This window comes from Plectropomus leopardus, chromosome 9, assembly GCF_026936395.1.
Source record: "Plectropomus leopardus strain MGB_pleo_1.0 chromosome 9, ASM2693639v1, whole genome shotgun sequence".
NCBI classification, from domain to species: Eukaryota; Metazoa; Chordata; class Actinopteri; order Perciformes; family Serranidae; genus Plectropomus; species Plectropomus leopardus.
In genome coordinates, this window is record NC_142184.1 from 21649802 (window position 1) to 21663719 (window position 13918).

The 13918-nt window shown below is 41.3% G+C and overlaps 1 protein-coding gene across 3 annotated transcripts; it reads right to left on the reverse strand.

Annotated features, from left to right (window-relative positions):
• Positions 1-2836: 2836 nt before the first annotated feature.
• On the reverse strand, positions 2837-13434 carry rbm15 (RNA binding motif protein 15). Of its 3 annotated transcripts, none has more exons than XR_015777517.1 (2): positions 4202-8365; positions 2837-4136 (listed from the first exon to the last, which is right to left on the reverse strand). XR_015777517.1 is itself a non-coding variant. In XM_042492319.2 (2 exons), the coding sequence occupies exon 2, from the start codon at positions 8199-8201 to the stop codon at positions 5649-5651; it is 2553 nt and encodes an 850-aa protein (XP_042348253.1). In that variant the 5' UTR covers positions 8202-8262; positions 13083-13434; the 3' UTR covers positions 2837-5648. The 3 variants fall into 3 exon arrangements, 2 of the variants coding, with proteins under 2 accessions (XP_042348253.1, XP_042348252.1); XM_042492319.2 differs by adding an exon at positions 13083-13434 and having other exon boundaries at positions 2837-8262; XM_042492318.2 differs by adding an exon at positions 13083-13434 and having other exon boundaries at positions 2837-8279.
• Positions 13435-13918: the final 484 nt, after the last annotated feature.

Below are 13918 nucleotides of genomic sequence, written 5' to 3' on the forward strand. Positions count from 1 at the left end.
TCGATATATTAATGAGTGAATATTTAGTTGTATGCCTTTCTGGTTTTGGTTTGACACTGTGGCAGTTTGATAAATTGCACATGTAGCTATTAGTGTTAAAAAGCAGACTGCTGTCAGTGAAGTATTTAAATCATTGTTAGCCACAGAATAGTATTACATAAGCTACATTTTGATTGCAAACTGGTGGCCTGTGGTGGATTTATAAACTCCAAGACTGAGCCTCCTTTAAATCCCACATTAATATTGTCTGTTTCATTAACTAAAGGTTATTATTCGTGTCCAATAGCCATTAACAACTCCTAATGCAAATTACAGTTTGATTCCAGAAGACATTTTCATTTGTCATTATTATTTTTTTATATTACACTTTGCTTAACTGAATATATTATAAATTATTAAGGCTTGAACAATAACTAACCTAATAAAGGTTTCTTTAAGCAGGATCAATAACATTATCTACATAACGTATGACCAGTAATGAGTGGCTTACTGATCACGCTCAACATGAATAAATGTTTTACAAAGAATACCGTGGCTTTAAGCTGCTTCTGATCTGCTGTCAAACAATTGGGCCTTGATCACTGAGCCTAGACTAGTTTTCTCACAGACGTCATATTAACCATATTAACCTTTCCGGCAGTTTCTAGTTATTTTATCTTTTTCTTGAGTGACATCATAAATCTTAAAGTGAAAAACAGTAAGGAAATATGTTACATGTATAGTCCACCAGCAGATAGTTTATAGAGTAATTATAATATTTTATAATAATCAGAATAATTTAGTTGAACTATTCACTTAACCTTTGCTACACAGGTTGATCGAACAGTTCAAGTTCAACAAATTTATTCTCAGAATGCATAGGTATGGTCATGAATTGTTACATATACTACACTATAATCTGTTACACATCTACAAGCAAAACAGTTAAACAGTTGAATACAATATTCAAACTATCTGCAGGTGGACTATACTAACAATGTGTCACCAATAGTGATCCCCATTTTGATTTACATCCCCAGTGAGGCTGCAAAAACACCTAAATGTGCAGGACTGTTTTTGTCTTACCTATAGGCAGAGGGTTCAACAGCTGCAGCAGGTTTGCTGTAAAAAAAATCAACATTTAACTTAAATTTTGCTGCAAACAAGCACCTCTGCATGGGTATATTATCCAAGGTACTGACATGTTGAGTAATTAGGACAATTTATCTTTTTGGGTGGTTGTTGATTCTCAAGCTCTTGATTGGAGCATTACTGCACGCAATGGGTTACTGTGGGCAGTGAACGGTCCTGCTATCTTACACAATAGGACCTTTTCACATAAAACATGTTGACATGTCACAGTAGGAAAATGACAGGAGTAAATACTGTAATTAACAGAGTGAATTCCATTTAGCTACACTGATTTTAGGCTCCGGTTACTGTGCATCCTGGCTCACTGTCACCCACTGCAACACTTGAATATAACAGTGATTTTCCTACTGTGACAAGACACAATATCTGCTGTGAGAAATGTCTTTTGAATTTGTGCCAGTCGCCATCGGCGGAAATAACCTCTGTAATGACTTTGGCTGAAAATCAATGTGTCATTTTGCATTTGTTATTGAAAAACATGTGGTGTTTACACTTGATACTTACCACTGCTGCCTTAGCCACCGATACAGACCTGACGGGCAGCACTTTTTCTCCTTACCCTTACCAGCAGTGATACCGGCTCTGGCCTGGGTGTGCATGAGTGTGATTTGTCAGGTAGACTGTGAGAGGCAAGCAGGAGCTCCATGGTCCTCAAGATGGCAATGTTTCTCTAGTGGAGTTAGGGGTCCTTCTCAGACAGCACACAGCATTTGCTCTCACATTGCTAAGACTAAACTGAATGGCAGGAGGAAATGGGAAAACTTTCTTTCCTGTGTAAAGTGGCCTTAAACTTGTAAAAGGGCACTGGCTAAATAAACAGGTCTCCTAGAAGAATTTGAGGGAGGGTGTGGGTCCGCAGCGTGGATTCCTTCCAGCAGTGTCAAAAGGGGAAAACAATCTGGCCTGTCGGTGTTTCGTTTCCATGCTGCAGCAGACCTCAGATGACGACAGAACGCAGCTTCAGCACAGCAAACTTGCTTCTTCACTCGTCTCCTCGGAGTAGGTTCAATCAGAGGAGAGCACAAAAACGAGGGGCAAACAATATTCCTGAGCCAATCCTCTTCCCTGAGTCAAACATTAAGTCATATCAAATCAAACTGGGCAAAGTATAATACAGACAAATCAGCCCAGTGGTTCAGCTTGGCCTCTGCAGTGAGACAGCTTGAACTGTTATGGAAATTTCGAAGCGGTGTCACCCACAATCTCCCGAGTGGAGTGTGTGACGGCCGGTGATGGGATTTCCTCAGCTCCTACTCACAATCGGGAACATGGCACATAAAAACCTTTAGAGTAACGAGCAGGGAAGACAACAGGAAACTGGCCCATGCCGCTGTTTGCTCCTGCCCTCGGCTCCCGAACTGCACCGCTGTCTGCATCTGCCGCCGTTTCACACTGCAAACTGGCTGTAAGCAAGAGGCAGCAGAGGCTCCTCCATCCTGATCAGGTGTTCACATGCCAACAGGAAACGGCGAGGATATAACAGAAGGCTCATGGGGGAGTAATTTACGATGGGCAACTGAGGAGCTCAGAACAGGCCTGCAAGCAAACAGGGATCCTCACACGACATGTGGGTCTGTCTTCACTGTTGCTAAACAAACTGTCTCCCTTTTCGTGTGCAGAAACAAATTTCAAGTGAAAACTCCTTTCGAAACACAATAAGGCATGGCAGCGTGTTTCTTCAATTCACTTCCATCGAAGAAACATGTTTCCCTTCAAATGAACAATTTATTGATAATCGGTCACATTAAGTGCCCAAATGCACTTGTAGGTATGTGAACAGCTTCGCATGGGCTCTATGGATTTTCCTTTCCCATGACATCAAAGTGTACATTGCTCAATTTTCCATTTTAAACAGAAGTCAGCACAGGTGCAGATGGGATACACAACTTAAAGTTGCCTCATTAGCGAGGACTCACAAACACCTTCCCTGCAGAGGGTTTCAGCTCTGCACTCATCTCCTCAAGAGTCCAGCGTCGAAGTGGGTGTGATGTTCACATATGTAACAGTTCTATCACATATTAATGTTTTCAAAACAAAATAAACCAAACTCAGCAAATTATAAGTCAGGGTGGGTTACTATTGCATGACAAACATATAATGGCAAAACAAAAGACAGTAAGTAGGCCTTGGTAACATGTCGGCAGGCAAAATATTGTCCAATTTAAACCTCTAAAATTTTGATTTAATCCAGAACTGTTAAATTATTTATAAAACTTTAAAATTACACAGACCTACTTACAGAACAAACAGCAGGTTTTTTTGTTACTTTGTACCAACATTTAACTGATACTTAATATTATTATTCTTTTAGGGCCTACTGGTTTTAGAGCAATAAATGAAACAACACAGAGCTCTCTAAGCTTTTTTTATCCATTACTACTGTAGTTTTTCATAGATCACATTACACAACCATTTCTAAGGAAGGGATGCACAAAAGAAAATATAAAGTAAAAAGTATGAAAAACATGTTAGTATTTGCTTTACTATGCTATGCGTACTGTGTTATGGGCTGTTCTGTGGGCAAAAATTTCACATCTGTTAGTATTTAGTATTCCACATTTAGTTTTACCAGTGGACACGCACTGTGTCTATTGTCTATCTTGCAATTTGGCGTTGCAGTTTTAGGGAGCACATTAATCAAAGATACTCTCAAATCCAAACCATGAACATGGACATGTAATTTTTCAAACAGAATTCACAACACATGGGACCTCAAGCTACAGTTGGTATTGGTAACTTTAATTAAAAGAACTTTGTGTCAATTTTCTGAAGTTTCCACTATATTCTGAAAGAAGTACAGGAGACAGATTGTGAAAAAAAAATCATGTCACTCCTCCTCTTCCTACTGTGTCTAATGGCAGCAACAACCAATCATACCTTAAGAGTGTCTCACACAGCTGTCAATCACATCAGCTGCTCTGTGAACTGTGGTCAAACTGCCAAACTAAGCAGTACTGATCAAATTTGAATTACGATGTTATTACTGCATTGCCTAGTTCTTGTCTCTAATGTTTTCAGAAATGTATTTTAATGTTTATCTGTAAAATGAGAAAGTCTGTGATCCAGCCACCATGTTGGATACAGCTAACTGGAGTACTGAGCACCACCAACCAGCTGAACCAACTTTCTAATTTTAAAAAGCTAAACAGTACACAAAGCTGTGTTTATGAAAACATTTGAGGCGAGAAACAGGCAATGCAGTAACAGAATCCTAATTCATATTTGATCGGTGCTGCTGTGTTTAACAGTTTGACTGCAGTTCACGAGCAGCGATTGACATGACTGACAGCTGCTAGAGACTCTAGAGGCTTTAAATGTTTTTTTTTGTTTACGTATTGTAAGGCTATCACAAGTGTTACAAGCAATAGAGCAGGGAGAGAAGTATGTTTTTTTTTCCACAGATGATCTGTCTCATTTAGTGCTTGGTCAATATAGTGAGACTTTGAGCATATATGACAGTTATTTTTTATAAAAAATTACCAACTGCTGCTTTGAATGTGTGAGCTGTATCTTGCCTTAACTAGTGACATTCAAAATGTTTTCCAAGTTTGAGAGAACACAAAAGAAGGCCAGTGTCAGAGTAAGATACATTTCACACACCTTTTCTGCAGGACAACACACTCCATTAACCAAACTTTTTTTAGCTTCTTTGTGGTCATCGGGGTGGTTACCTGAGCGCACTGGAGAAGAGTTGTGTGACGTGTTTTGACCTTAAAATGTTATCAAGGTTCTTTGTCCTAATTAGCTTTGTCACTACAGTACCAAATAACTCAACAAACCTTTACGGACACCCCTCAATGCAAAAAAGCCCATGCTTATCTTTGTCTCCATTCGTCAAGTGATTATAGAAGACATCATTGCACTGAAATTCAAAGCTTTGAAAAAGGATGTTTTCTGATCCCCCTCATGGAAATGCCTCTATAGGAGGTAGACACAATAACACCCACACAATCAAAGGCAACTCATAATAGCCCAGACAAAAACATGAGCTTTTGTTAACACTATGTCAGACAGGTGTGGCTTCAACACTATAAGAGCTTGCAAAGTCATTGTTTATGGTTTTATTGTATCGGAGGTGTTATTGTGTCCTCTCAATGCATTTCTAATGATCTGGTTCTTTTCTTTTTAGTAGAGTCTGATAGCCAAGATTTTAAACATGTTAATGACCCAACCATTTCTTTTCTAAAATGACTTATCTCTCATTCTTAAATGAAATATTTTCATCAAATGCTCTTCATTTTTTAGGTTTTACTGTATTCTGACTGAATTATTGCAGGTTTCTGACTTTTTGAGCAATTTGTACACCCTTTAAAATAACTTCAAAAACACACATCCTTTTAGTTTTGTAGGAGGGCACTGTTTGTCCTTTTAGTGGATTACATGGCAACATACAAACACTCAAGAACCATACTAGTGTACCCCATAATGCAGAACACACAGCATGCAATAGTTACTGACATACAGCAGATTTTTTTTTTTTTAAACACCACTTGAACTTAGTGTGTTCTGATCTTTTCTTAAGATGCTCCACGAACCACAATCATGACCAGATAGTCCTCTTCACTTTTAGCCAGAGCTTTGGCAGAGGAATCCAGGAACTGCTGGGAGAAATCACAGGGAGGGAAAGCATGAAGAACCCCTGTGTTGTCTTTATCTCTGCTCCCTCCCACAGGCAGGCTGATGACTCCAGCCGCTTGTTTTTGGTTGAGGTAAGACACCAGGTTGCGAAGCGGCCGCTGAGTTGAGGCTGCAGGGTCAGATGATGATGAATCCTCTGTGGTCCCAGGAACTGCCAGCAGGATGGCGTAGCCGCCAGGACCCGCCACCTTGATGCGCCGGGACACCTCGTCAAGCTTGGGCTGGTCCAGACGGAGCCGCTGAGTGATCTTTAGCTCGCTCACCTGCCTTCCTGTTGTGCCCTCGACAAGCAGGTCGCTGGCTACGTTATGGTCGCCTTCCAGTAGGTGCATGTTGGCTGGGAAGTTGCTGTTCTTCAGCAGCAGCATGCCATGCCAGGCCAGACTGAGTTTGGTACCGTCTGGTTTGGACGGCTGGCCTCCCTTGGAACTGCTCTCAGATCGTTCCCGCTTGGCCGGCCCCTTACCACCATCGCCTGCTTTTCGCTTTCTCTCTCCAACTGCGGAAACGCCGCTGCTTGACGGTCCCTTGTCAGAGAGACTCTGGCTTTTGAGTCTCCGTTCAGCCCCGCCTCTTTCCAGGCTGCTGTGGCGTTCTCGTACAGGGGAGGGTCTTTCGCCCCTAAGAGGGCGCTCTGAGTCACTGAAGCGCCCTCCGTCTCTGCTGCTACCTCCAGGACTGCCATCTGGAGAAGCACGTCGACGCCTTACTGTCCTCTCAGTGCTGTCCGGGGAGTGGTCTATATGGCGTCCGTCCTCTATTAAACGCCGCTTGCGTGCAGGTTCTCGCCCCTGCAGCTCTCGCTCCAAAGACCAAGGCTCTCGCGCTCGCCGCTCACGTTCCAAGTGCTCAAGGGGCTCAAAGGGTGAGGCACGTACCCGATCTCGAATAGCTGGGTTGGGCCACTCGGCTCCAGGAAAGAGCTCTCTCTCCCTGAAGTGAAGCGGCGGTGGAGTCCGTTCCCTGACCCTCAGAGGTTCAGGTGTGGCGCGGTGGACAAATGACTCAGCCACCATGTCAAACGGTGGTATTGGGAGAGGCTGAAGAAACTGCTGCTGGTAGCGATGCTCAGTGTCAGCAAAGTCCACTCTCAGTCTCCTCTCAGGACCTCCCAGCGGGAAGCCCCTCATGTGTGTGCATGCCGCTTGTGCAGCATCCAAACTTTCATACTGAATGTAGGCCCATGTGTCCCCCTTTCTGTAGTCAATGGTCCTTATAGTGCCAAAGCGATCAAACTCTCTTGCCAGGGCAGCCACAGGAACCCAGGGTCCGAGTCCACCCACCCACAGGCGCGTGGTGGGTGTTGCTTTCCCATAGCCTATCTTTATAGGGTTGTGGCCTACTATTTTGCCAGACATACTAAGCTTAGCACGATGGGCCATGTCAAGATTCTCAAATTTCAGAAATCCATATGTGCTGGTTTGTCCCCGTGTGGGTCTTTTAATGTCCACTTCCGTTATAACCCCAAACCTGTCAAAGGCTCTCCTCAGGTCTGCTTCTGTAACAGTTATGTCGAGATTGCCTAAAAACAACGTCCTATTAGCTCTTTGGTCATCTTCTGGAGATATAAAATCCTCCTCGCGAAACGCTGCTCGCTCTGCAATGAAAGCCGGACGTGTCCTGGCTTCAAACAGGGCAAACTCCCTGTCCCGCTCCAGCTCTCTGGGCAGAGGGGGCGGCGGGGGAGGGGGCAGCCGTCCCAGGGCCAGCTGCTGCAGCCGGTAGTCTCTGTACCCCAGCCCGGTGGGCGAGAGTGGTCTCTGCAAATGTCTATGGCTTTGCGCTGCTCCATACAAGTCTCTCTCCACGGGGGAGCGGCTTCTCCTCCTGTTGATGTACACCGCCTCGATTTTTAGGGGCCGGTCGTAGAGCACCAAGCGTCCCCTCGCGTGCTTAGCCGCTCTGGCGTCCTCCGGCTTCCTGAAATTCACGAACGCTATCCGCTCGTCGTTGCTACGGCTTATTTTAACGCTCACATCCCCAAATTTCTTAAATTCGTGAAAAAGTCCATCCTCAATGTCTTCGTCGCTCAGCTGGGTGCCGAGGTCGCTGATTTTGAGGGTTTTGTACTCACTCTCGGTGCTGGGCGGCTGCACCCGCTGCTCCCCGCGTGAAGTGGTCCTCGGTGAGGCTAAATCCAGCGTCAGGCTCAGGCTGTGGTTTTTACCCACGGAGCTAGCAGCAGCGGACTGACAGCTGTGGTTATTTCCCGTCCGACCGTGCCCGTCGAAATCTCTGTCTCTTTTATCGCCGAGCAGACTCCGTCTCGTCGAGCCGCCGTCGCTTTTGGTCGAGCTATTTCCATTATTACTCCCACTGGAAACCGAGAGAGCCCCCATTTTCTTACTGGTCGGGTGGCATCCTCCCCTGTCTCGAATATCGTCCAAGGCCCGGGAGCGTTTTTTGATCGGCGACCGTTCTTTACCTTTCATCTCAGGCCACACGGAGCCGACCCTCGGGGCGCCTGGGCTTTTCCTGGTGCTGTTTCTGCAACTGAGTGCAGAAAATTACTGAAATGAAAAACGGATTTATTCACTGACCCTGCGGCAAAACAACAACAGTCGCCATTTTGTAAAGATTACTGTGAAAGCCCGCCCCTTCGCTCTGATTGGTTAAAAGAGTGGGCAGAAAACTTTAAAGCGCATGTCAATCATCCACTGGGACATTTAAATGCAAATGTTTATGGTGGCTGGGGTGTGACTGTTTTTTTGTGGGGTTTTTTTTTTTCATAAAATTAGTTTTTAGATTTTAAAGACATGCCCTATGATGTTTAGATTACCGTAAAACTTCAATCAATAGCCTGAGCAATTATTTGCTTAAATCATTGACCTCCACAGGCTTATATTTGAGACAGGTGTCTATTCCTTTCACACAAGACTGTTGCTCAGCAAAGATGGGAAATACAATCAAATTATTTATTTAATCCTTTGTAACCTGGGCAAATTTTTTTTCAAAAACATGGGAAGAAGTTAATGAGAAACAAAATAAAAAATGACCCTAGTACATGAAAATAACCTAAAAATTTGCCATAATCCCTTAAAAAAAGAACAAAAAAATGAAATAGAAAGACAAAAAAATACAATTTCCCTTAGCTTTTTTTAAAAACAGTCTTTTATATCAGCTAATCTCTTTTCTTATGTCTCTCTTGTTTACTATGCCCGTAATACTGTCTTCTTGGTGCTCATGGTGTCAAAATGAACTGAATGATTGAATTGTGGAGAATCTTACCAAGCTAACATTGTGAGTAGTATGTCCATATTGACAAAGTTTAAACATCTAATCATCTTAATTAAACATCAAGATCTAAGCAGCTAACTCACATTATCTCCAGCAAGTAGCCAACAACCTGGTTTTATACATCCAAAGAACTTCAATAAAATTGAACTTCATGGCAACCAGACCAGGCCTAGAATTGAGACAGGCTTTTATTTGTCACAATATGTTGCCACGCTGGGCTTGTAAAAAGGACTGGATGTTTAATTGGGACTAGGCTTTTATTTGAAGTTTTACGGTAGATTAGATTTAGATAAGATTTCACTTCATTGCCAGAGATAAATCAGAAATTTGTCTTGCGTCCTAGGATGTCGGCTGTTTCACATAAATGCACATGAATACAGAAATACAAACAATGCTTAACCAAACAAGAAAAACATAAAATAAACGCCACATATCACCACTGACATTATGAAAAGTGGATGTAGTGCAACATATTACTCATTAACTATTACACTGAGGCTCTTTAGAGCCATACTGTGATTTAATAAGTTGAGAGACTGAGGAACAAAATAATTTATCAACGTGTCCAGTCCAGCCCGTGGGACTCTAAATCTTCTGTTTGATGGCAAAAGCTGATATTCTTCAAATACTTTAGGTTAAAAGTTGGAGGCAAAATTCTGGATTTGAAAAAAAAAGGCTTGGTTTTTCACTTTTGTCCAGCATGCTGGTTAGTTAGTACAAACTATTTCTTTTCAGCAAAATTTTAAATGAGACATGTTAAATAAATAAAGTGATTTTGATGAAATATCACTACTGTAAACTTAGATTTGTTTAAGTTATTTTTGTGACTTGTGAGTGTTAATCCCACATAATGTGTTCAAGGATTATCAGGAATTTGAAAATCCAACAATAATTTCTGTTTTTGTTTCTGGCTATGTTAAATGGTGTAATTTGGGATTTGGAAGGCATGTTTTCTTTAAAAAAAAAAAAAACAAAATTAAAAAATGGTGGTAAAATAAATACAAAATACAGCCATTTAAAGTTGCATGCCCCTCCTCTGAGCCAAAATAAAATAGCATGCATCCCTCCCAAGTATTTAAAAAAATATGACACACCTTCCCCTTTTTGCACCACTCCCTTTCCTCTCATAAATAACGAACAGTCCCTTATAACTGGGGGTAGGTCGATATTGGTTCAGGGCAGATACTGATGCCAATTATTAATACTTAATGAGACTGATAACCGATAATCTAAAAAATCCTTTAGTAAATTTTTTATCAAAACTAAACCTTTCAACATCATATTCAGCAAGTTCCCCGCAACTTTTTTAAATAAAGTCCAGTGAAAATTTAAATTAAAAAATAAATGATTAAAATTAGTTCCCTGAGATTTTACACAGTAAAAGTTCCTCCCATGCTGCTGACACTCTCTTTGCATGAATTACAGACTGCCTTCGGTGGTGTTGGTTGAGTGTAATACGCACACTTTGTCATCAATGAATTTTTATCTGCGATCACTGAAATAAAACACTGATACAGACAACCACCAAATGCTAAATATTGGCCGAGATAATCGGCAGATAAATCTGTCAATCCCTACTTATAATGTGCTATTATAAAGCACAAATCACATTCTGTGGCCTGTAACAATTTAGGCACCACCAAGTTAATACGTCTTTAGAGATTTGCAATTTATCTCATCATTCCCCTGTCGAACTACCGAACTATTATAGACAGTACACCCACCAAATATCTATAATGTTCAAATTTTATGGCAGGAGGGAAATTATCATGGTGCTGGGAGGGATGGAGAAACTTTTTTAAAACTTGACCTAACACCACAAGATGGCAGCATTTGAACAGTAGCTCGAAAGACACAGGAGCACATAAATCCTTAATTAATCCTCAGAAATGACCATGGCCAGGCTCATGGCCCTTCTACGAGGTAATGTGGACAACGTAAGATGCTGATCAACAAGTTTCAATGCATTTTCTCCTTCGTATTAAGTTGGCAAACTCCGGTCATAGGCCTAATTGTAGGACAATAGTAAAGATTAAAATGTAATTAATAGTCTTTAAAGGTAATAAGTCATCCATTTGCCTAGTCAGGCATTGTAGGTTGATTGAATAGATTTAAGGCAGGGGTGCCAAAGAATGCCCTGCGGGCCAGAACAAGCCCACCAAAGGGTTAAACCTGGCCCACTTGGTGACTTTGCACACCTAATATTAAGTCACTTGTGAAGGTTAGGAAGTGTCAGGTTTAAGGGGTTAAAAAGTGAGTAGCCCACTTCAGGTAAAATGCTGCTTCAGAGCTTTTTTTTGAACCCTCACCAGAATACAGTTCTCTGGAAATAAAAAAGAAAACCGATTTAGGGACACTGAATATGGTCCAAAATATTGTCAATCAGCAGCCTCGTGTGTACATATACTGTATATATAAAAAAAATATTGGTGGAACCCTATTGCTAAGGTACTGACCACACTTTTGATTTGCAAACGGTTTGTAAGGCTGAGGGATAACTTCATCTGTTTCCTCAGTAGCTTCCAGTTTTGGTTGGATGTGGAAATGTATGGGAAAATACACATGTAATGGCAGTGAGTAGCAGACTGACAGAGTGTGGAAAAACTGAACGGAGTATTGTGGTAACTGCACTTTTTTAATCTTATGCTGTACGTTATGTGTTTTGTAAAGGGATGAATGATTTCAGAATATAGCTACTTTTTTATATTAACAGAAAGGGACAATTTGGAGGTGTTGATAACTGTAGGTTATAATGCAATGGTTTTACTGGTCCAGTCCACTCTAGGTCAAATTGGGCTGCATGTTGCCCACAAACACCTGATTACAGGTCCAGCGTGCAGGATTCAGGGGCATATACTGACAGAAGTGGAATGTAATAAGTGCGTTTTCTGTAGTGTATAATCAACTGAAAATAAGAATTGCTGTATTTCTGTTACCTCAAAATGATGTTTATATCTGCCTCTTTGATGGAGTCTGCCATTTTGCACCGCCATACTTTTGCAGTCACATAGAACGGATAACTCAATCACTTGCTCTCGAGACATTTGCTTTTTAGCATCAGCTGCTGTAGTTAGCAGCCCAAGTGACAAGCAGTGTCAGAATAAACAGATCTTTTAAAGGAGACACTGCTTTACTCAGTGTTTTTACTGGTTTAAATGCCTGGGTCGGTTTGTTTATGAGAGGAAGAGACCTCTGCAAATCATTTGGCTCCCAATAAAAAAAATCTCCTGAAAGATGAACACTGAAGAGTTTCTAACCAGCAGAAGTTAGCTGGTTGAAATCTGCAATCTGCTAGATGTGACTAAATAAGGGGTCTACAGATCATCTGCCTGGCCAATAACTGGGGTCAACATCTGGCATTTTATTTTAATGATCACAGATTAAATTAATTAGTCTGATCAAGAAGTGCAAAGAGAGTGTCAGGATGGGAGGAACATTTCTGTTGTAAAACTCCAGGAAGTTATTTTTATTCATTCATTTTTTTTTTTAATTTAAATTTTCACTTGACTAGATACATTAAAAGTTTTGATTAAACATTTGCTAAAGGCATTTGAACAAAGTTTTGTGTTGGAGTTTGTTTTATTCCAAATTCTTAACATTGACAGAAAGATGTCCATGTATTTATTATAAATGCATATTGGTAGGTTTCAAATATCTGTTATGGTCTTATTAACTAATGACAATCAGCATCGGTATTATCCCTGAAAAAAACCCAATATTGGTCGACCCTGGCCTAAATCCCCCTAAATCCTACACACCACTCATGCAAGGCCTTTTGATAGGCAAAATTAGAATAGACTACTGCTATTTGGCTTTTTAGGTATATAGACCTAGCCCGGTAAAACTATCCTGGTGACGCAAACTTAGCCTTCTGTATCAGTCTGGACCATGTATATAAACATAAATATATCTTTATATACAGTCTGGTCTGGACTCTCTGCCACCAACCAATCCTGGCGTTAAACCCGTGGATGTATTAAAGGGAAGTTAACGCTAGCCTCTACTACACAAATGCGTTGTAAGTGGCGGTCAAAACATACATTTTATCGATGTTTACTCTTTATATGTGTGGTTACCTCGTAACTAGAGTCCTTGTTGTCTGTCCGAAGCATTGTGACCTGCATGGCTGTGATCCCCAGATTTGCAGCCTCTCGTTTCTGCTCCTCCATTAGATCAATCAGCGGCGAAACAACAGTAAACACTGTGTTTGTACCGGTCAGGAAACATCTTCTCCACCACCAACAGAGCCAGTAGCTAAATCCAGTCAGAAACACGGCGAAAAAGTCACTTCCTCCGAGAAACGCCGCGAGTGCATCCGCTTGTTCTTTTTAAATTCTTGTTATCGACTCTGTTACTGAATTAACTTCACGTACTGCGATGTTTACTCTACTAATGCTAAAGCTAGCGCATTTTGCCGCGCGGGCGCCTACGTCATCGGCGGGCTACGTCATCAGATATAACACGGTCCCCGATTGGCTGCCGACGTTTACAACTACAGTGGGGATCCCTGATTGGCCACACTAGACTGCACTGTGGATTTAAATTGTTTGGGGTGGCAGAGTGCATATCAGAGCCCTTAATCCATATTATGGATGTATTAGGTCCATATGAAACAAAATGTTGAGCTCAAGTCATTAGGATGGTCTTATCAGGCTACTGTTATTGGCCTTTTGTTTTTTTACCCTCCATTTATAATTCAGACATTTATTTGAATTGTGCTAAAATAAAACAAAATAACACATTCAGCACAGTATCCACATTATAATTTAAATATTCATATATATTAGTCTATTACTGTATTTTTTACATTTATGTTTTTACACACTTACATACTCAGCATGCAACACATGCTTTTTTAATATTTAAACATTTACATACTGTGTTAAGTGTTTACTCTTAGTGTATTTCAACA